General features: G+C 37.3%; 1 protein-coding gene across 1 annotated transcript in view; it reads right to left on the reverse strand.

Annotated features, from left to right (window-relative positions):
• Positions 1–22,460, reverse strand: part of DPYD (dihydropyrimidine dehydrogenase) — a 342,395-nt gene that overhangs the window by 284,234 nt on the left and 35,701 nt on the right. The window contains exon 3 of the mRNA XM_059854310.1: positions 10,821–10,903. Coding sequence (XP_059710293.1) covers positions 10,821–10,903 — 83 coding nt within the window. The remainder of the gene's footprint in view (positions 1–10,820; positions 10,904–22,460) is intronic.

Raw genomic sequence — 22,460 nt, forward strand, 5'->3', positions numbered from 1 at the left:
TGAATATATTAGGGCACAGCTGGACCCACAGTTTAATCTCTGAAATATCCTCACCCTAACATGCAAAATATTTCTAGGAAAATGAACGTTTGCTCTTACATCCAAAAACCGCAATAGTCAGTATAAAGCTAGAACTCTTGAGAGGCAGCAAAAAAAGTAGCAGTAGCTAATAATAGTCATTATAACCAAGGGGTTCTAAACACATGTCATGGTTTAACCCCAGCCAGCAACTAAGCCTCACCAAGCCACTCATTCACACTTTCCTGATGGAATAAGGAAGCAAATTGGAACAGTAAAAGTGAAACCTCATGGGTTGAGACAAAAATCAGCTGAGTAGGTAAAGCAAAAGCTGCATATGCAAGCAAAGCAAAACCAGGAATGCATTCACTTTGTTACACTGTGTCTTGGGAAGAGACAAAAGACCATAGCTCTGAAAGCCTACCCCATCGTTCTTCCCATACCTCCATACCTGTCTGGGATATCCCTTGGCTCAGTTGGGGTCAGCTGTCCTCGCTGTGTCCCAACTCCTTCTGCACTCCTGGCCCCCTTGCTGGGGGGCAGGGTGAGGAAAGGCCTTGATGCTGAGTAAGTGCTGCTCAGCAATAGCTAAAACATCCCTGTGTTATCAACACTGTTTTCAGCACAAATCCAAAACACAGCCCCAGAGCACCTGCTATGAAGAAAGCTAACTGTATCCCTCCCAGATCAGCACACCACCATAATCAGAAAAGAAAATAATTACCTGGCAACAATCAACATACAATGGAAGGACACACTACCTAATAATGCAATTTTCAATGAAGATTGTATGTTTTCCTCAAGCTCTTAGCTTTGCTTTGTATCCTAAACTCCAAAAAGAATGTACTCAAAGACACCCATTGCAACAGAAAGTCCAAGGACAACACAAAGGAGGAAGAAGGATTATACTTTGTCAGGCTTTTGAGAACTACAGTAAATGTCTGAAAAAAATAAGTGCAGATATATCTAAAACAGCATTTTTAAAGACAGACTGGTTTCTGACTGTAGACAAAACTGTAGGAAATGGCCTTTGTTAAATACATGTGGAATGTGGTACTCTCAGTAGGCTGGCTACAGATTAAACTAATGACTTCTAAATAAAACAGCATGAGCTTCAACATCTTCCACTAAAACATCTGACTTTGTTGCCAAAGCTGCAACACGCCTAACTTCTGTATACATCCCCAGCATTCATTATGGTTTAAAATGGTAAAATGCATCCTTCTACCTAAAGCATCCAAAGCCCTGCAACATAAAAATCAAGCATCAATAATCTATAAAAAGCCATGGCTCATAGCAAAACCACCAGAAAATTTTCTTCACTCATATCTTTACTTTTTTTACATTTCTATTTCATGAACCAAAACCTTTTCTGAAGTGTACAGGCTGGTAGTCCATATTGTATACATTGTCCCTCTGGCAATTCAGAACACATCTTCCAGAATGGTAATGGTAGCAAAGAACACATTTCAGAAATATTTTCAAACTTTGCATTTTAAAAAATAACAAAGAGGGAACCCATGGAGTGAACTCAAAATTCTGTAGTGTAATTTTCTACTCTGTTTGCATGAGTGGCTGTTAGTCACTGAAAGGTACGACACTGCACCCCCTTCATGCCACCTTCGGAGTCTTTGTGGTAAACCATCTGTCACAGTGGTTTTCAAAATCTCTTTCACCACCAACATCAGAAAACATCTCCTGCAGTTTGTTAAAAACCAAATTTTGACTGTTATCCAATTCTTTTCTTTAAACCATAAAACTAAATGGTTCAAAAACAAAACCAGGCTGTCCTCAGTGGAAGTGACACAAAGTAGGTGTTTTTTTCCTCTCTGAAATACTTCTTGGGAATACTACACACAAATACAGAAACATTGTATTTACCATGCTCAGAACAGACCCAAAGCATATTTCGGTCACGGTAATACAGATGAAAGAGCATATGAAAGACATACAAGATTTTATCAAAAATCTTCATGTAAGATGCTTCCTAAAGCACATTTCAGCATATCAGCAAAAGTAGCAATTATAATGCAGTTTCCAAACCTGTAAATATTATTTTTTTTTGCTATTTTGTTCACAATGTTTTTGTTCTATATCCATGTACAAGTTATATACACTACAAGCATAATTCAAACTTCTGATGTAAAGTAACTGCAAATCTACATTGCCAATTGTAATAGCAAAAAAAAAATCAATATCCTTTCATACTTGCCATTCAGAAACATAATCAGTGAAAGTTGTATTTGTCAGTTTATCCTGGCTAGGTGACTAAAGGAACATTCAACGGAAAACAATTCAACTTATCTTAATCTCCTCCCCTGTAACATCTAAATAAACCAGCCTATCACTGGACCAAAAAAAAAAAAAAAGCCTCATAAATTAAAATAAGAAATTAAATACAATACTTTGAACAAGGGATGTGCAGCAATCAGCTGACAAACTTGGAAATTCATTTAAGTTTTAAAATTTCTGGGGAAAGTATTATGAAGCTGATAATTAACTGAATATCACAATCAAGCCCAAAACAAGGTACTTTATAATTTTCATGGTTTACACTTGAAAAATATATATATAGGGCAATGCAGTTACATTCTGTAGTGCAGAAGTTAAGCATTATCACTAATTTCACAAAATTTTCAGTGAGTGACGCCTGAAAAAATGGTCTTAACATGTATCAGAACCTTCTTTTTCTTTTTAATTGCAAAATGAAATATGAAGTTCTTTAATTCTCCACAGAAATGACAAAGACAATGCAAGTTCTAACAATTATCACAAAAATAATTACATTATTGTCATGGGCTCCTATATATGTTTGGTGTTACAGCTCTGCAGCATCTGTCTATAGACAGAAATTATTCCATCGTGGCCAGATTTGAGCAATTCATCCCAGGCTCTCAAAGGGTGGCTAGTGGGTGACTCAGAAGTTAGTTAGCCAACAAAGAGCATGGTAAAACTGCATGGGCAGAGCTTAACAGTGCCTTGTTAATGCCACTAAACAGCTTCTAGCACATAAGCAGCTTGGTTAGTCATAGCTATCCTTATCCAGGGCAGCCTTGCACTGCGAAGGCATATGGCTAATGCTTCGTCAGTGCAAGTGATGTTGGCAATCTGTTTGATCTGTAATGTAAACTAAGAATGATAGTGAAGTTCTGCTTTCAAAATGGCACTCAAAATTATAGCCACATGGGTTTTTATAATGGAAGTACTATTAAAAGTTCTCAAGTGCCTTAACATTCTGCATGCATTTCTATGCAACACCAAACACGACTAGAAACACTAGCATTTTGCAGCATCTCATACCCACATGCTGTTAATAATATGGCAAATTTATAAAATTGTGAAGATGCATATATAGAAAATAAATTCCAAGGGGAGCAAGTTAAACATTCCCTCAACCCCAGTTTTATGGGATTTTTTTTTTTTCACTCTGAGAACACCTCTACAGCTAATTTTTTTTAGGGAAATCTCTAAGCCAAAGGCAGTCTAAATAAGGGTCTAAATCAATAATCCAATCAGTGGCTTACCTAATTAATACGTCCTCTGTGGCAGAGAGTGTTGGTTTCTTGGTGCTGAGATAGATATATCAGAGGAACACGAGCTGGTCACCCAAGATGCAAAGTGTTGTTGCAGTTTGGAAGCAGCACAACATTTTTGTTAAATACATAAGAAGCAGTCACTTGCTTTTCTCCAAAAAGCATGGCCTAAGCAGCATTCAAGTGATTGCACTGGAGATAAATGTAAATATAGAAGGTAGAAGAGAAACTTGGTCTTACTCTCTCAGTCCCAAATAAACACACTAACAGAAGCCTAGTGGCTACTTTCATAGCATCACTAAGTTTGGAAAACATCCCTGAGATCATTGAGACCAGCCTTTGACCAAACACCACCTTGTCAACTAAACCACAGCACTAAGTGCCACCTCCAGTTGTTTTGCAAACACTTCCAGGGACCTCCCTGAGCAGCCTGTTCCAATGCTTGACAACCCATTCAGTGAAAAAATTCCTCCTGATGTCCAGCCTGAACCTTCCCTGGCACAGCTTGAGGCCATGCCCTCTTGTCCTATTGCTGTTTGCCTGGGAGAAGAGGCCAACCCCAATCTTGTTAAACCCTCCTTGTGGGCAGCTGTAGAGAATGGTAAATTCTGCCCTGAGCCGCCTCCTCTCCAGACTAAACCCCAGCTCCCTCAGCCACTCCTCACAGGACTCGCTCTCCAGCCCCTTCCCCAGCTCCACTGCCCTTCTCCAGGTTGGCTCCAGCCCCTCAGTGTCTCCCCTGAGGTGATGGGCCCACAGCTGGGCACAGCTCTCCAGGTGTGCCCTCACTGGTGACGAGTACAGGGGCACAATCACTGCCCTGCTCCTGCTGGCCACACTATTCCTGATACAGGCCAGGATGCCCCTGGCCGCCTTGGCCACCTGGCTCGTGTTCAGCTGCTGTCAACCAGCAGTCCCAGGTCCTTTTTTTATGAGCAGTTTTCCAGACACTCTTCCCCAGCCAGCAGCACTGCCAGGGTTGTTGTGACCCAAGTGCAGGATCCAGCGCTCCACCATATTGAACCTTACGCCATTGGCCTCAGCTCATCCATCCAGCCGGGCCAGATCCCTCTGCAGAGCCTTCCTGTCCTCCAGCAGATCAATGCTCCCATCCAGCCTGGGAGTCTTTTGCAAACGTACTGGGGGTGCACTTTATCCCCTTGACCATATCATCTACAAAGACAATAAAAAGGACCAGGCCCAGTACTGGTCCCTGGGGGACACCACAGGGGACTGGCTGCCTGCTGGATGCAGCAGCATTCCCGAACGCTCTGGGCCCAGCTGTCCAGCCAGTTCTTAACCCAGCAAAGGGTGCACCTGTCCAGGCCATGGGCTGCCTGCTTCTCCAGGAGAATGCTGTAAAATATTGAAGGCTTTACTGAAGTAGAGAACTTTGTAATACTGGAATTCACTTCAAAGGCTTCTACCGCCCCAGAAGGATTTCTTTGAACAATCTCTGGGACCTGGATCAGGACACCCAGAAGCCTTTACTGAACTTAATTCACCTTCCCTTTGAATTTACCTGAGATTGTACCTATCTTGCAGAACAGCTTAAGAACAATATAAGAAAGCAAAACCACATTTAACATGACATTTTCATTGTCCTTATCCATTATACTTCATGTCCGTGTTTCTCTAACTTTAGAGCTCTGTGATGCTTTTTAAAATGGGAAAACCAAGTTGCCTGACTTAGAACCCAAATATGAACCCATATTTGCCAAATCTCAGGCCAGAGCCCTAACAAATTGGTTACTACTTGTTTTGTAGTTTGCACTGCTGACCTGTATTGTTTACATGTTTAAATTTCCAGCTTTTACTATGCAAACTAATGAATGCTTTTGAAACCTTGGAACTTCTTACACTGCAATTTTCTTGGGTTTTGCCCAGTCATAGAAACTATTTGTCAAATACATCTGAGAGTCTAGACCATATTAAAAGAAGCCTGATTATTACTAACCCCAGCTTGCACAGTTGTCAAGACAACAGTGAATATCATCATTAACAGAAACGGTTTCTAGCAAACTGGAAATCACAGTTGAAGCTTCACTCCCTTGTTCATATTATCTAAAACCATATGTAAATATATGAATGCAAAAGAAAATTCTAAATGAATTTTGGTATCTTTTATACTGATTTAAACAGATAAGCAAACTTTCCCATTTCAAAGTACAAATAAATATGTTTCAATTTTCCTTTAATAACAAGAAGACTACACAAAAATACTCAGCTTTAATTTTGACTTGCAAAGCTTTCACACATACTCAGTGTTCACAAGACAGACCATCTCCATATCCACCTACTCGTAGGACCCATTTACGTATTAACACCTCTGCAGCCTCGCTGATTGCTCACTGCCTTAACCCACCATGGTGGCTTACCAGCTCAGTTGGTAGTTGCTCATAAGCAATGAGCAGCTCAGCATCAGCAATGAGCATGAGCAGCTCAGTTGATCATAAGCAACTGCAACACTAGATTCGGAAAAACATTTGATTCGAAATGGCTTCATTTGTCTGACACCAGGCTCATGAAATGCACACTAGACACAAGTCTAGAACACATAGTAACATATACACAGTGTTCAAAAGCAATCTACCACCTACTGAGTGGTGACACTCCAAAGGGTTGGGCTGCTGTTGACAGGCTGGAGGAAGAAGCCTGCAGAAACCACATTAAAAAACATACAAACAAAAACCAGCAAACAAACCCACCATGAAATCCTGCCCCCAGGGAGGAACGACCCCAAGCACCAGTACAGGCTGCAAACAACCATCTGGAAATCAGCTTTGCAGGAAAGGCCCTGGGGGTCCTGAAGGACAAGATGAACCACGAGACAGTCCTTGCAGCAAAGGCCAGCAGCACCTGGGGCTGTGTCGGGTACAGCATTACCTGCAGGTTGAGAGTGGAGAGTCTTCTCTGCTGCCCAGTACTGGCGAGCCAGATCTGGAGTGCTGTGTCCTGTGCTGGGGCCCCCAGGCCAAGAGAAATGTACAGGAGGATGTACAGAAGGGAGCCCAGCAAAGGGGCACTGAGGTGATTGAGGGGCTGGAGTGTCTGTCATATGAGGAGGGGCTGACAGACCTGGGGACACGCAGCCTTGAGCAGAGAAGGCTCAGGGGAGAATCTTACCAAATGTATAAATACCTGATGGGAGGAAATAAAGACAGAGCCAGACTGTTCTCAGCAGTCCCCAGCAAGAGCAAGAAACAACAGGTACACGCTGAAGTGGAAGTCTGGTTTTGGTTTTTTTTTTGTTAAAGCAGGGGAGGGGAGGGTGTTGGCAGCTTTTTTGTTTGACTTTTGCTGTTGTTTAATGCGAGGATGTTTGCCTACACAGTCTGTGAAACATCCATCCTGGAAGATATAAAAAAAACTTTGTTGGACACAGCCCTGAGCAACCTGCTCTACTTGACCCTGCTCTGAGCTGGAAAGACCGTCCAGATCAATCATCTGCAAAGCAGAGTATGCACAAGACAAGCCACATCAATGTGGGAAGAAAATATTTTCTGTGCAATTATTAAATGATTTTTTTTAAAAATTAAGTAGTCTTTTTTTCATCTTTATCTGTAGTTTTTTTTTCATTTCCATTCTTGGGTGTGTTCTATAAGGCACATAAAATATTAGTATACTGGCAATATGTGTATAACCATACAAATTTCGGAGATGCATGCTCAAAAATATTTGGCTGGCATGCAATCAATAAAATGCAGAGACCACACTTTTAGATCATCTTCAACCTCCCAATTTCATCAATTCTGATTCTCTCTCTTGATGACACAATGAATGCCTGTACACAGAATGAACAGATTCAGCAGGAAAAAGAATTCCTGCCTGCTGATGTCTGCTGCTTTTTGAAATTTGTCCTTTTTAAACCCAGTAACTCACTAAACCTTATCTTAGTAATTTAATAATATCTAATAATTATTAGATATTAATATTAGATATTAATATTAATAACTGAGGTTGGACTTCTGCCACACTTTTCCCTGAAGTTACCTTATAATTTGAGGGGGCAGGGGTATCATTATTGTTTGCTTAATTTTAAGACTCCTCAAGGCTACTCTACCCTACTTTCCCAAGAAATGCCTACTGTAGCAGTCCACATTCTGCTTTCATCACCTATGAAAAGACTCCCAGTGTCAGCACCCAGCTACACCACTTTCTGCTCCTCAAATACTTATCTCCTTTTAGCAGAAAAATCAGTCTAAATGCACCTTTAAAATTCTAGATGAAGCTCTACAGATGATTTGGATCCAGATTTTTCCCAGTGATTATATAATAAATACAAACTGAGCTTTGTTTATTGAAATATCAGTGCTCTTACTTATGCAACCTGACATTGTAGGTATATAGCTATATTCTTCTGACAAGTTACTACATAAAATACCCAATTAATTTATCATATACACACTCAAGGTAAGCAAGCAATAGTCTGTCCATTTATAAGCTCCAATTCAAAAATCTAATGGATTTTTATTGTTTACTTCAGCATTGCAGCTGCATTAAAATATAGTAATAAATAAAACATTTGGAGTACATTAACAAAATAAGCAAAACATTAACTGAATTGGATGCTTTATGCATTTTATGTGCAATCACAAGTAAATCAAATTCTTAGAATCCCACTCTTTATATACGGAATAATGGCAAACTACTATCAGCTCATTATCTCATTCAAAATCCAAAATAAAGTGTAAAGTAGAAATAGAGAGAGTTCGTAGGTTTTGTGATAATTTCAAAATCCTTCAGAAAGTTTTTTTTTGCATACATCTATATACATAAACAAGAAAGATAATTTTCATATAGTCCTCAATTTGAATACTGAAGAGCTGGAAACAGAACAAGACCCTTCTTGGATATTAGTATTTGTTTACGCAGAGCACAGTGATACTCGCAGACTAGAAGTGTACTGAAACCCATATTAAATTGGCCATTTTTCTCAAAGATGAAGTTAAAATGGAAGGTCTTGTTCCAAACAGGAGCACTGGGAAAAAGTGTTCATTGTCTTTCTCATCTGGCAGACCAGTAGTACCACTCTGGGAAATCAGAGAGGATTTGGGCAGACTGCCCACTCAACTTAAGGCTCATCTGAGATCCACATATATCCACTTAGCTATCCAACCAGGATTTTTTTGTTGCTGTTGCTTTCATGCCCACATGATTTTAGTGCTTTTGTGCAATGAGCAACCCTCTCGACAAGCTCCCTTACCCAAAGGAGGCAGATACCTCATAATACTGATGTCAGCAAATCTATGTCCTCCCATGTCTGGTCCAATGTCTACTCTTGTCGTGGAAAGGAAAAGTGAACTTGAATCTATAAAAATGTACCATCTGAATTACACATGTTCAGATAATCTTGGGATCCAAACAGAAAAATACAGGCACCCAGTTAAACGAGATGACTATACAGCAGTTGAAAGAACAGTACAACCTAAACCAACAAGTGTCTTTTACACACATTTAGAAAAATACGCACACCGACATGCAGATACCTCTCTAAATTAACATTTTGCACCTTTCATGTGGCACTCGAGTATGTTACAAAAACACACAACAGTATAAATTTAGTAAGTCAGGTATTTTCTTTATCTCAAAATAAAAAAGCAACTAAGGAAACAACAAACCATACAATACTGACTGCAATTAAGCGAATTCCAGCTCTGAACAATATCTGTCACTCTTCACAATCAATAACTATTTCTCAGAATGGCTTGCACACTAGCAGGAATAGCCAGGATACAAATTTATGAGATAGTAAAGTGCTTTTGCACAGCAAAGAATCACAAGAATCTTCTAAACAGGCTTTGTAACAGAAACATGACCTTTGAAATGCCAAAGCTCCCCTTGCCATTCAATGCTGATCATGGAAGAGCTGTCAGCTCCCAAGTTTTTAAAATATTATCCCTGCTGAGTCATGTATTACAAAACGTCACAAACCTGAACAATGTTACAGGACAGCAGCAACTTGAGATCCAATTTGTTGGAAATATTAAAGGTAGCTTCATTTGCCAAAAATCCCCAAAATCTTTGCTTTAAATCACTTTCCATTTACTGACACTAGATGCAAGACTTATGTACACAGATGACTGACCATGCTGGGAGAAAACCCTAAACGTATAAAGTAACACAAGAATAAAGCAAAAATCACTATTAGAAAGGTAAATGCCATTATTTTTAGTTATTTGCAGCACTGGGAGTTGAAATGTTCAGAATAAGAGGTAAGAATACCTCTTCAAACAGTCAGTGCACATGAGATGAGCATCGTGAACATAATTCATGCAAATCAAGTCATTCACACACATCCATAAGTTTAATGGATAATGGACAGAGTCGAAGTAAATAGGTGTATTTATTTTTTCAAGTAGATTCTTAGGGGGATTGCTGTTGTTTTTACTTTTTACTACAGTGGTTCAAGTGTAAGAAGTTACTCTGAGATCAGGCAAATGAGATGAAGCACTATGTTTGCATCATTACATTTTACTATCCAATTTCAAAACCTTTAAAAGTGAAGCTTATATAATTTTCTGATTCACAGATAATACTATAAATAACATCTTCCTGATTATTCGGTGAGTTACTTTAGAAAACCTGTCTTCAATTCCACCACCTTTCTGCATAGTAAACACTCCCTTTTCCAGGCACTGTATCTGGCAGGACTTTGGAGTCCTGTACACAGATACTCTGCAGTGCCAGTAAGGATGGCAGAAAATTCATCTCCTAACTAAATTCAACCTCCTCTAATAAGTATTAAGTGCAAAAATATGATATTAAACAAAATATACATCTCTATAACACATAAAGGACCAGACAGATTCTTACATTCTATTATCACATTCTATTATCAAAACCAAAATCACATAATTTTGGTGATAAAATCAGAGTACACAGGAACTACATATATAAAAATCAAATTCAATTTAAAGCAAATACAGGTTTGTTCAGACACCGTTGTACAATTGGTTTAGCACTTACAGAATTTAGATTAACAATATTTTCATTCACTCACAGTTTAGTATAAATATAAAGCAAGGCACCCCTTAAGCATTTTAAATAACAAATTAAACATTTACATTTTTTACTGTGCAGTCAGGCTTAACATTTATGCAGCTTCAAAACCAAAGTACAGCCTCAAGGGAAGCCTCTCCACTGACAAATTAATACCTTAGAGAATAGAGCTGAATGGTGGCAATGAACTCATTTGTTCCCCCAATAATGAAGAATGACTCTTTCTTTACCACATCTGTGACTGTTGCTATGGTGACCCAGACTTACCTCATTGCTTCTCGAAGTGCTCCTCGCTCACTAAGAGTCGTGTGCTTGATGTCATCAAAATTATTTTCCAGTTTCTCACAGTTCTGCAACAAATGGACATATCCATGTGAGGCTCTTAAACAGTTCATTGTACATGTATTAACAGTATTCAGCATCACGCAAACAAAACTGATTTATATTACGTTACCTCAAATTATGCATTCTGTTTTAATTACATGGGAGTCATTAAAAAGACATTGAGAACTCAGAATTAAAGTAAACATGAATCTTATTATATGGTTGTCATGGAAATCATCTTATAAATTTTCCATAATGAAATTTATAGAATTTTTACTTTTTCTTCTTTAATTTTTTTTTTCATTTATCTCTGTGTGGGGCTACAATGGTACTATAGCACACAAACAGGAGAACAGAAACCTAAATGAGCATTTTTATTATTATTATAATAAAATTTATAAATTTCATCCCAATGAAACAGACAGTGTTGTTGGAACAAACCAGACATATTTAATTCCTATTTAATTTTTAAAACAGAACAGGAATTGAAAAGCTTAATTGTTTACAGACACCTCAACCACAATGTTTCTTCCAGATTAGAGCTCACCAATATTTCTAAAAGGAATACAAAACCAACAATTTTGTCACAATAAAGGAAGTAAAACTTTGATATATTCTGTAAATTATTACTAAATGTGTGACTGGTTCCATTACTTCAGAGCACTGATGCTTTTCTTCTGCTGCCACAAAGACAGTAAAATTGATTCAGAAGATGCTGGGAAGTGCAGTAATTTGTGTCTGTACAAAGTGAGTCTGAAATACCAGTGAACAAGAATTCTCTAGTCATCTGCATCTTCCATAGGATTTTTATATTCTCTTGAGGCTTCATCAATACAGGAGGCTTTTAGGTTACCCCAGTTCTACTCAACAACTTTCTCCAATACCAAAAGTTACCTCTGGGAGGCATAATTTTGCCATATGGGTTTAAAAGAAACAAGTTGCAAGCAGAACAGTTCCAATTGCTAACAAACTCGAAGGCAGGATTGCCAGGCTCTATATGTAGCCATAATTTTAAAGAAATTATGGGCACTATTATTTGGTCATACTACTTTCATAGTATTTAATAAGTAACTTAATTTTTAAGACCACATCTTAAAACCAATTATAATAAATACAATAAGAATTATTTATTGTTTTTTTTCTTATTTGCATTGATTCTCTATTTTTATAATTACATTCAATCTGAGGCTACAAAAGCATTACTGAAAAGGAAATTATTAGATTCTTATAAATGACCTAGCAACATATTTTATCTTGTCCAATTAACATTTAAACTATCATTATTGTTAGATAAGATTATAGACCTTTAAATACAAAGTTTTAATGCTTTAACAGTACATTTCTGAACAGAAAAATTAACAGAGCTACACATATTGGATCTTTTGACTTTTTTTTCTCCTTTGTAAAAACTACGCATGCCACAATAAGTCTTGTCCCACAATTAAAGTGATTTGTTGTTTCTTTATATTACAATCAGTTGTCCTTTGCATAGCAAACTCATACTCAGAGTCAAAGGGATTGCAAAAGAAATATGAAAGCTGTACAATGAAGCATTCCATTAATCAGATCAGCATACACTGACCTTCAGCTCCAAGCACATACAGGCAGGCTAGTCATTCAAAATATATAAAAGAAATCCAAGTCATCAATATTAATTATTGAAGGATTCTCTATTCATCAATACTAAGATGCAAGTACCTGTGCAAGCAAAATTAAACCTCCCATCCTCCAGGAAAATAGAAGCCAGAGGAAACATAATTTGGAATATTGCTCCAAGAGCCAATGTTTTAACAATCCTGTGTCACCCAGCACCTCACGACAGGTTCAAAAAATCTGAGCATCACACAATTTATTCTTGACCTTGTGATCTAAAGCGTGTAAAAATGACACACAATCCAAAGCACACAGATTTTTATCAAACACAGCTAACTCATCTCAAGACTGTATAAGTTAAAATAACTGGTCCTGTCCATGTAGAAAATGCTGAAGTAAGTTCAGTTACTATTTGCCTATATAGACCATACTGTGTTAATTGGCTGAAGGACAACAAAGGTGGTCCAGATCTAAAGAAAATGTTGTGGTCACTTAGCCTTACACACAAAATACTCCATCTCAACTATACACCCAATATAAAAATGACCAGATAACCCAGGGAAAAAAAAATATAGACTCAAAGAATGGATGCTGTACTAATTAACCTGGCAAGAAGATGAACTTACTTCTACCATTTCTGAGAATTCTTTCTGGACAGTATTTTTCTCAGCTACTTTCAGCCAAATAGCTCTCATGCAAGGCACAGTAGTTGGAGAGCAAACCGTAGAGTCATTAGAGAAAATGAGCTAAAAACTGAGCCAGAAGCAAACTCATGAAGGAGAATGATCTCATAGGACCATGTCATCAGTTACTGCAGTTGTACTGAACAGGAGAATAAGCAACTGCTGATCATACCCACTACTCTTCCACTCATGCAAGCATGCTTGATTGCCTCAGAGGAAGGAGAAAAGGGTGTCTGAAATACCAAATATAAGCTCAGCTACAGGTGCATAGATGGCACTTCATGTGTCTGAGTGTCAGCTCACATGCAATATTGTAGATCATCTGAAAGGATATCAGTTTTTGAGAAAGGCTTGAAATGAAACTGTAAGCATGAGAATACTCTGAAGAATATGTCTGGAAAATGCGGAAACTTCAGTAGACCATGACCAGGGTGAGTTTTACATTCTGAAGTATTAAATCACTAGCAAAAACTGAGCTCATTCTATTATCCATTCTACCAAATAATTCATATGTATAAGCATATTGCATAGGACAGTGTATTTTGGCCCATAATACATCACAATACATTTAACTCTAATGAGCAATTCAAGGTGTTTCATTTTGAGCAACAGCTAAAGTAAAAAAATCAAAATGCAAGCAATGAAAAAACTGCTTTTGGTGGCTCACTGCCAAATGATTTTTGTGGGTATAGATACAGTCTGGAAGTTTTAACTCTCTGATTCAATAATTATATAGCAGTCTATCTGTTATCGCCCTTGGCAGATCTATAGTTCTGCACAATACTAAATTAAATATCACCCTTGAGAAGTTTGGGAGGAAGAATAAGTACAGAGTTGCAATTAGGGACATGGTCATCATCAGTCAAAATACCATTACATAGAAAAAAGCCACATAAGTCTAAACACTGCTTCTTATAGGATTCTAGGATAAATACTTGAAATTCTTTTAGTGAAAAAGCAAAAGCAGGAAGTATTTCTATTTTATCTACAAATAAATGGCTTATTTATCATATGAGATCTTAAGCTTCATGACAGCTAGTTAAAAATGGAGATGTGGACTGGATATTCACAACTATCTGTGGCATGACACACAGCAGACTGGTAAAATGTATAAACAGAAATGAGAAAGATGAATAATGAGTGTATGAAGATGAGGAAGAAGGAAGATTAATGAACAAGATGAAAAGCTTTTCCTCTCATAACCACAAAAATATGACTTTTCCCTGCTACAATTTATTTCTGTTAATAAAATAAACTGCAAGCTTTGGGAGCAAAGACTATGTGTTCACAATTCTGTATTTTCAGACATTTTAAGTGACAAGTCCAAAGTACTCTGACACTGGTTGAAGAAACCATTTAGCTCAAGCAAGAATAGAAATAAAGAAACCCTCAAGGTTTTAAATAAAAACCTAGGATATTCTGGCAAAAGTGAAGACACACTCTTTAAAACCCATCTCTCAACATTCATCAGCTTAGCTTTCTTGCCTATGTTTTTGTCTTGGATGAAAAAGCCCTCTTTGTTGACTTATTGGAAAAGGAATTCTTCATTTGGCCCCTTGAGTCAAATGAAGAACCTAGCAGAAGTAGCTCAAAAACCAACAGACTAGCACAGCAGTCTGCTGCCTGGTGTCACCACTGAGGATGTCCTCAAAAGACAAAAGCACTGCAGCCTCTGCTCTGCCACAACAGGAGAAGGAGCCAGTCTTGGAAGACCATAACTCAAACTTGCCCATTCTGTGATACAGTAGGGCTAAATATGACCCCACTCCCATTGAAATCAACCATAAATCTTCCAAGCATCAAAACAAGAGTGGAATCACACTAAGCCATATCCTGCTACTTTAAATCTATCCCAAAATACTTCACGGAAGACTTTCAAAATTACAGATAATTTCTCTACACACATTTTGAGATAGTTGAGAAATAAAAATCTTTTGTACTGACAACAGTGTAAGACCTATTCTAAGGCAGCCTGCACCACTGAAGTTGAATAGATCTCTTATCCTTGTTGATACACTGCCAAATCAAAAGCCCTACTTGAAAAACCATCTCTCTTCCACGAAAGAGGTTGTTAAGGTTAGTATTACCATTGTTGAATTCTCAGAATTTGTAGCTTCTGCATAGGTTTTAGAAAATTTTCTTAGAAAGCTTGAGTAAATCTCACACTTTTAATGTCAAACTTCCTGAGTATTAAACATAAGGAATGTACAGCAATTGAAAGACAAAACAACTCTCACCTATTCAGTTCAAATTTGCTATTACTACTAATGCTAAAACAAATTCTTTTTCCCCATTTTCTTCTTTATAACCCATGAGAAAGGTTCCTAGACTATTTTGTGTCAGTTTCCTACAGTTTATGCAGACAAATTTAATTTATTAATTTATTAAGTGTATTTGTACCTAAATTTCTGAGTCCTTAAAATGAGACAACCTGGTCCAAATTCCGAAGGATTTACTATCTCACTCTGATATTTTAACTCATTATGTTTAAGGAGGTAGGTTCCAACAAGAGATTACCAAAACTGTTGAGGACCTACAAAACCTACTGTAAATACCTACATCGGGACAGATTCAGCAGGAAGATTCCCAAATATTGGTCCAGTAAGTCCTTAAAGCTTCAAATTTCACACGTGCTACAAGGGTGACCACATCAGCTAGGTCTTTTGAAAATGCCGGCCATACTATAGAAGTGACCTCCTTTAATAAAATAGTAACAAAAAAGCTGACTATTTTCAGGGGACTGTGTAAAAAAAGTGTAGAATGCTGATTTTCACATTGATCTTCTTATTGATAGATATGAAGTGTTAACATAAATATCACTTACTCCAGAAATGTGAATTATTTCATCAGCAGAAAACTTCAGAAATAACAAACTTGTGGTTTATAAACCTAAAGCAACACTATAATAGTAATCCAAACTGTAATATATTGCTGCAAGGATAATTATTAAGGGAAAACACAGCTGACATTTTCTGATTTATGCACACAATCAGAGATGGAGTCCAAGGACTGTGACATAATTATCTTCATGCTAACAATTTTTGTAAATCTCTTGACAGAATTTTAGCTAATTTTAAAATGCCTTCAGAAGATTAGCACTTAAAACTGTTGGGGAAAATAGCACAATTTATTAGCAAGGGTATAATTGTAAACCTTCCAAATACTCATTGTGAATATCATTTAGACAGTAACTCCTGCTTTAGCAGCTGGTATATAAGACTCCAGTTTATGGAATCTTGAAACAACAGAGAGAGTAGAATCTAATTAAACAGGATTACATGCCAAAGAAAAATATTAAAAACAGACTAATAGTCAATTGTTATGAATTTGAAACAGCACATCTTCTTTTGATGTGAACTGTGCTTTATTTCAATGAAACCTAAATATTCTTAGCAGACTCCTCTCTTGATTTGGAACAGACTGTCTTTCTACACTGAAACAACACAAAAAGCTAAATGATTCCATTGATCTTCTCTCAATGACTTAAGCTCCCATCTGCTATAGGGTAAAATTACTTACATATATTGCATTTATTCTAATGTTATTCAAGAGCCAATAGCTGTATTCCATACAGGAAGCCTCCTGAAACTGTCTTCATACTGAGCAACTAAACAAAACTGATGCCATTTGCCAGAGGGCCTTACCTTAAGAACAATCTCAAAAACTAAACACATAAAAGGACTGTTTGATCCTTTCTGTAACATATTATCATCTTTGCAATGTCTGCTTACTAAATTCCTTCTTCCTATTTACTGTGACTCATTCTCAAGCGGTTCTTTTTCCAAAAAAGGGGGAAAGAGCAGCTTTAAACAGCTAACTGACCATTTGTTCACAAAAGAAAAACAGAGCCTTTTAAAAAAATTTAAAATAGATGCATATTCCTAATACCTGCAGAAACTGTATTGAGCCCTCAGGAATTTACATAACATTTGACTGCATGCCATTCATAATACATGAACATTTGTTATAACATTTTTTTCACTATATGATACAGACACATTGACCAGACAAGCTCTTAGAAAAGTATAGATATTAGTACATCCAAAAGAGCAGAATTCCAACAGAAAACTAGCCTAAGTATTAGTAATCAAATAAGAATCAATAGAAAAATCATTACATAGAAATGTGGGAGGATTTAATCAATGCCTTATTAGCATAACCATGTTAATTTTCTCAGGATTTTTTCAGCAGTATATTAATTTAAGTCACTAAAAATAGCACACATGCAAACTCAAGAACAAATATCACATTTTCTCCACAAACAGGAATATATTGCTAATACAGAATTGGTATCAGGAAATACTGATGCATGTGCTGTTTTCTGAAACTGCAAATGTGGAGTTTTGGTAATAATTGTTACAGAAATACTACAGTTAAACCAACTGTAAATTCTTAAATGAAAGCAGACAATTTTGGATTTTTTTTAACTTTTCCCAGTTTAAAATATGGCACATTTAATCCCTTAAGACAGGTAATCATATAGAAGTTAATTACTTGTTAAACATAGTTAACACCCTAGTTTGCAATTTTACTGGGGCTGTGAAAGATGTTCAGTGTGGAGATGGCATTCTGCTAACTTCCTTTTCATGCTGTTTCACGCAGAAATTTCAAGTGGCAAATTTATCACAGCCTTCATGTTCACATAAGGGTATGGTATCTTGCTTGAATTCAACCTGCTGTTGTCAGAGCAGATGCAGACACCACGTGTTTTGGCAATGGATAACACATCAGATAGTAGTGATACACGGAGGGTGAGAAAAAACATTCTGAAAGGACCAAGCATGCAACGCAAAAAATAGTAGACCAAGGAACTCAAAAGAATAAAGAGCTACAAAAGATATGCAAAAAACCAGAGGCACAGCTGGAAATAATAATGGAGCAGAGAACACAGGTGATGCCACTAACTAGATAGGACAATTTATAATGCTCCTTTCTCTTGTGACTCAGCTTTAAAAGATAGTAAAAAAACGTTCAGGGAGGATAAAAAAAAGGAAAACCTTTGCCTCCCACATTTCTCTTTCTCTTTGCAAAACAAATGTTAAACCTCATCAGCAGATGAATGAAAAGACTTGGCAACAAACTACTGGTCCTCCTGCATTTGAAGGGACACTTGCAAGACTGCTTCCCTTTATGGGACAGGGTTCTCTGGCAGGAAACAATACACATCATGAATATCAAAAGCTTCATCTAAATACTGTTTCTTTTTTAATGTGGTTGTAGTCTTGCTTTTACCTCTTGGAGAGCTTGGTATTCTCAACATGAATGGACAATCTAATTCTTTAAGAGCATTAAGTTTAAATAAAGAGACACAGGCTCTTCACAGAATTTCTAAATATACTATTTCTACTTGATAGTGAAAATTTAACTAATGACTAAGAAAAAAAAAATCCCAAATGCTATACTCCCTTCCCCTCCTATTACTTTCACATACCTCGACCCTGCTTGCTCTTCCCCTGGGATTCTTTACTCTGCTTAGGTAAATATTCCCTTGACTCATTGAGATTAAATAAAATGAGACTATGCACGTAAAGACCAGACTCATATTGAGAATTAACATTTACAGAGCTCATAACCTGGGAAAAAAGGAAGAATCTTTAAAATGTAGGTAGAACTGTACTCCTACGGAACAGATTATGTTCCTGACCTTCAACAAAGACTATAAGGAAAAACATAGCCAAAAGTCCTTGCTCTTTTAGAACCCATATGATCAAGAATTTAAGGAATTAACCCCACATATTTGAGAGAACTAACTTAGAGGATACCTCTAATTTTTCATGCATAGCTAAAGAATTATCAAATATGAAAGTTTTTAAAAAATAAATTTACAACTAAATGCTTAAACACCATCCGGAAACAGTATGGTCCTGCCTTATGTAGTGGAATAAAAGCAAATTATATGTAACAAGCTTGCTTCCTCAGCCCAGGATGTCACCTCTCATCTCCTACATGGCACAGTTTATTGTCCAACAGCAGTATTGTTCAGACAGGCCACAACAAAACATTTTCTTTCATTGTGCTGTCGCCTCAATATTTAAAAAAAGTAAATAAAATATTTCCCAACCAGTTCTGCAGAAGCTAATCTGCTTCAGCTATTTCTCATGATTTCGCAAAAGATTCTTGCCAAAAAAAAACTGGGTTTGGGAGGGGTAGAGTTAATTTTCTTCATAGCAGCTGCTCTAGGGCTGTGTTTTGGGTTTGTGCTGAAAACAGTGTTGATAACACAGGGATGTTTTAGCTATTGCTGAGCAGCACTTACTCAGCATCAAGACCCCAAGCGAGGAGACTGGGAGTGCACAAGGATTTGGGAGGGGACACAGCCAGGACAGTTGACCCGACTGACCACAAGCATATACCAGGCCACATGGAGTCATGCTCAGCACAGGAAGCTGGGGGAAGAAGGAGGGAGGTCCAGAGTGGTTACTCTCTGCAATATGGTTTAGTGGGCATGGCAGTATGTAGCTGAAGGTTGGAATTGATCATCTTGGAGGTCTTTTCCAACTTTAATTAGATTCTGTGATGGTGTTTGTCTTCCCAAGTCCCCATTATGTGCAATGGAGCCTGGATTTCCTGGAGGTGGCTGAACACCTGCCTGCCAGAGGAAGCACTGAATGAATTCCTTGCTTTGCTTGTATGTGCAGCTTTTGCTTTACCTACTAAACGGACTGTCTCAACCCAGAAGTTTTCTCACTTTTACCCTTCTGATTGTCTCCCCCATCCCACTGGGGGGTGAGCAAATGGCTGTGGTGCTTATTTGCCAGCTGGGGTTACACCACAATAGCGAGGTCATCCCAAGGTCCTTGTCTCCTAATCTTACAGATCACATCTTAGATTGTGTCTTCCAACTGCCAGTTATAGAAACACATGCACCACCCCCTTCCACATGCTACTTATTAAATTGTGTGCTCCTAATTTTCTCCAGCAGCTAAAAGACTTCCATAAAATAGTATTTAATATGAGTTTGTAGAAGAGAAATCACAGCCGATTTTTTTTTTCTGAAGCTATATGATTTGTGAACTCACTTATGTATCTTCTCCTGGCAGGTCTCCTGTCACCTAGAGTTACTTTGGAGATAACATATGAGTTAAGATACAGTTAAAAACATAAGAACCGAGGTAACATTCTGTTAGGTGTTTGCATACAGTGTCCATAGTTCAGAAATGAACTTCATATTTTATTACTATTATTTTATAATTATTTAATTATCTGTCTGGTAGAAGGAGAAGGAAAAATGCCATTCTCTGTCTGCTTGGCTTAGGAGAAGAAAACAGCAACATGTGAAATACTTCAGTGTTATGACTGAAACAATTCCACAAGAAATATTACTAAGATATCATCAGGTATCTGACCAGGTGAACTATCCAGAGAAGAGTATATACACTTATATTCTGGGTTACTGTGTTACCTAAAATTAGCGTCAGTATCACATTGCTATTTAAGTAGCAATGAAACAAAGCAATGAAAATATGAAACTGAGACTAAATTTCCTCAGAGGAATAATTTGAAATATTCAATTCACTTGAGAAGTGTCCATCCAAGTCAAAGAAATAAGTACTAGAAAAAAGGCTGCAGACAGTAAAATACAACACTTATATCAAGACTTTGGTGCATTTGTGTTACATACTGGCATTGTGTTTCAGATTTTCCATCACTATCATAGCTTATGAAAACCTGAATAATAATAATAATAATATAATAAAAATAAAAATAATAATAATAATAATAATAATAATAAATTTACGAAGTATGGACACCATGTGCAAATACCCAACAAAATGTTACCTTAGCTCTTATGTTTTTAACTGTATGTTAACTCAGAAGTAACTGTAGGTGACAGGAGACATGTCATGAGAAGATACAGAAGTGGGTTGACAAATCACATATCTTCAGAAAAAAAACCAGGCTGGAATTTTTCTACTATTTCCATTTTCTCTGATTTACAAAAGACACGTGCTGAGATGTCCAGAAAAGCCAAGTATTTAAGCATGTTTTAAATTCATTGCCATCTAAAATAGCTAAATCAGCTAAAATCAGCTAAATCTTTTTGTTTTCAAAATACCATACAGAAAAAAGACTGTGCGAAAACTACTATAATTACATGCATCCCTTACTTTACTTAGCAATGACTAGTATCTCAAGCCTTACTGCAAAAGATACAGTAAGACAGCGACCTCAGTCTCTTTAATATACAGAGTCAGAAAAAACAAATGGAAGTGCAAAATAAAAAAAGGAAAGCATGAAAAAGAATGCAGAAAGCCTCACAAAGCTGTTTAATAGTCAACACAACTACTTATTTTTAAATATCATGCATCAAGCCAAGTTAGTCAAAACAAAACCTTACACTCACTGCTAAGGAAGAAGATTAGTCTTGGTGGGGACGGTGTGGGAAAGAAATAACCAAGTAGGAAAATACATTTAAAATGCTTTTTCCCTCTCAAAAAAATTCAGAAAAATCAGAGGTATGAGGCTATTACAATGGTTGCAGATTCCACGAAGTTTTCACCATCTGTTGTGCCATCTATTTACAGACACACAGGCATAATCGAAAATTAGGGAAAACTGCTCAAATAAATGCAATCTTCTTTGAAGATACCATGCATGTTTAACAAGCTTTAGAATCCTCCAAAAAAAATTTAAGAAAATAAGTGGTATTAATTTATTTTCTGTAAAAATTACATTAGAATTATTAGAAAAATAAGTTTCCTATACAGAGAAATGAACAGGGCTTATGTATAGCTACAGCAAGGCATTCAAAAGAGCATTAAGAGAATGCTGCTGTAATGCTGCTTGTTTATTCACATGTAGCTTGAGGACAGCATCCAGGATAAATATATTGCCTCAGGTCTCAGTTCCATTTACCATGTTAGAGAGAAGAGCCCTAACTACTCAATACCTCACTATGGCACTATGCAGTCTTTTGGTTCTGTATCTCATTTACTGTCTTCTTTGTAAGGTTTTTACTTCTTTGGAAGCTTTCATGACTCAGTCTGAATAGTTTTCTTCTCCCAAAACCTTCTGGCCTGTCTTCAGACAGATCAGGCAGCAGTATTCCCCTTCTTATTAGTCTCTTGAAAATGGCTATGTTCAAGCTGAGGTGAACAATATGAACATGCCCCAAAGCACCAGCCAAGCCCCTTTCCAGCAATTCCCATGCCATCAGGTCCATATGGAGCCAAGATACATGAGAAGAGAACTGCAATGCAAGACTCCTAGATTTGAATCTGGCTTAGCACTGTTGGGAGGAGACTAATTCGGGTCCCACAAACAGTGCTCAAGACATTTGGGCCAGGTAGCACAGTTCCTGGGCTAA

Source organism: Haemorhous mexicanus, chromosome 9 (assembly GCF_027477595.1).
Source record: "Haemorhous mexicanus isolate bHaeMex1 chromosome 9, bHaeMex1.pri, whole genome shotgun sequence".
Taxonomy (NCBI): Eukaryota; Metazoa; Chordata; class Aves; order Passeriformes; family Fringillidae; genus Haemorhous; species Haemorhous mexicanus.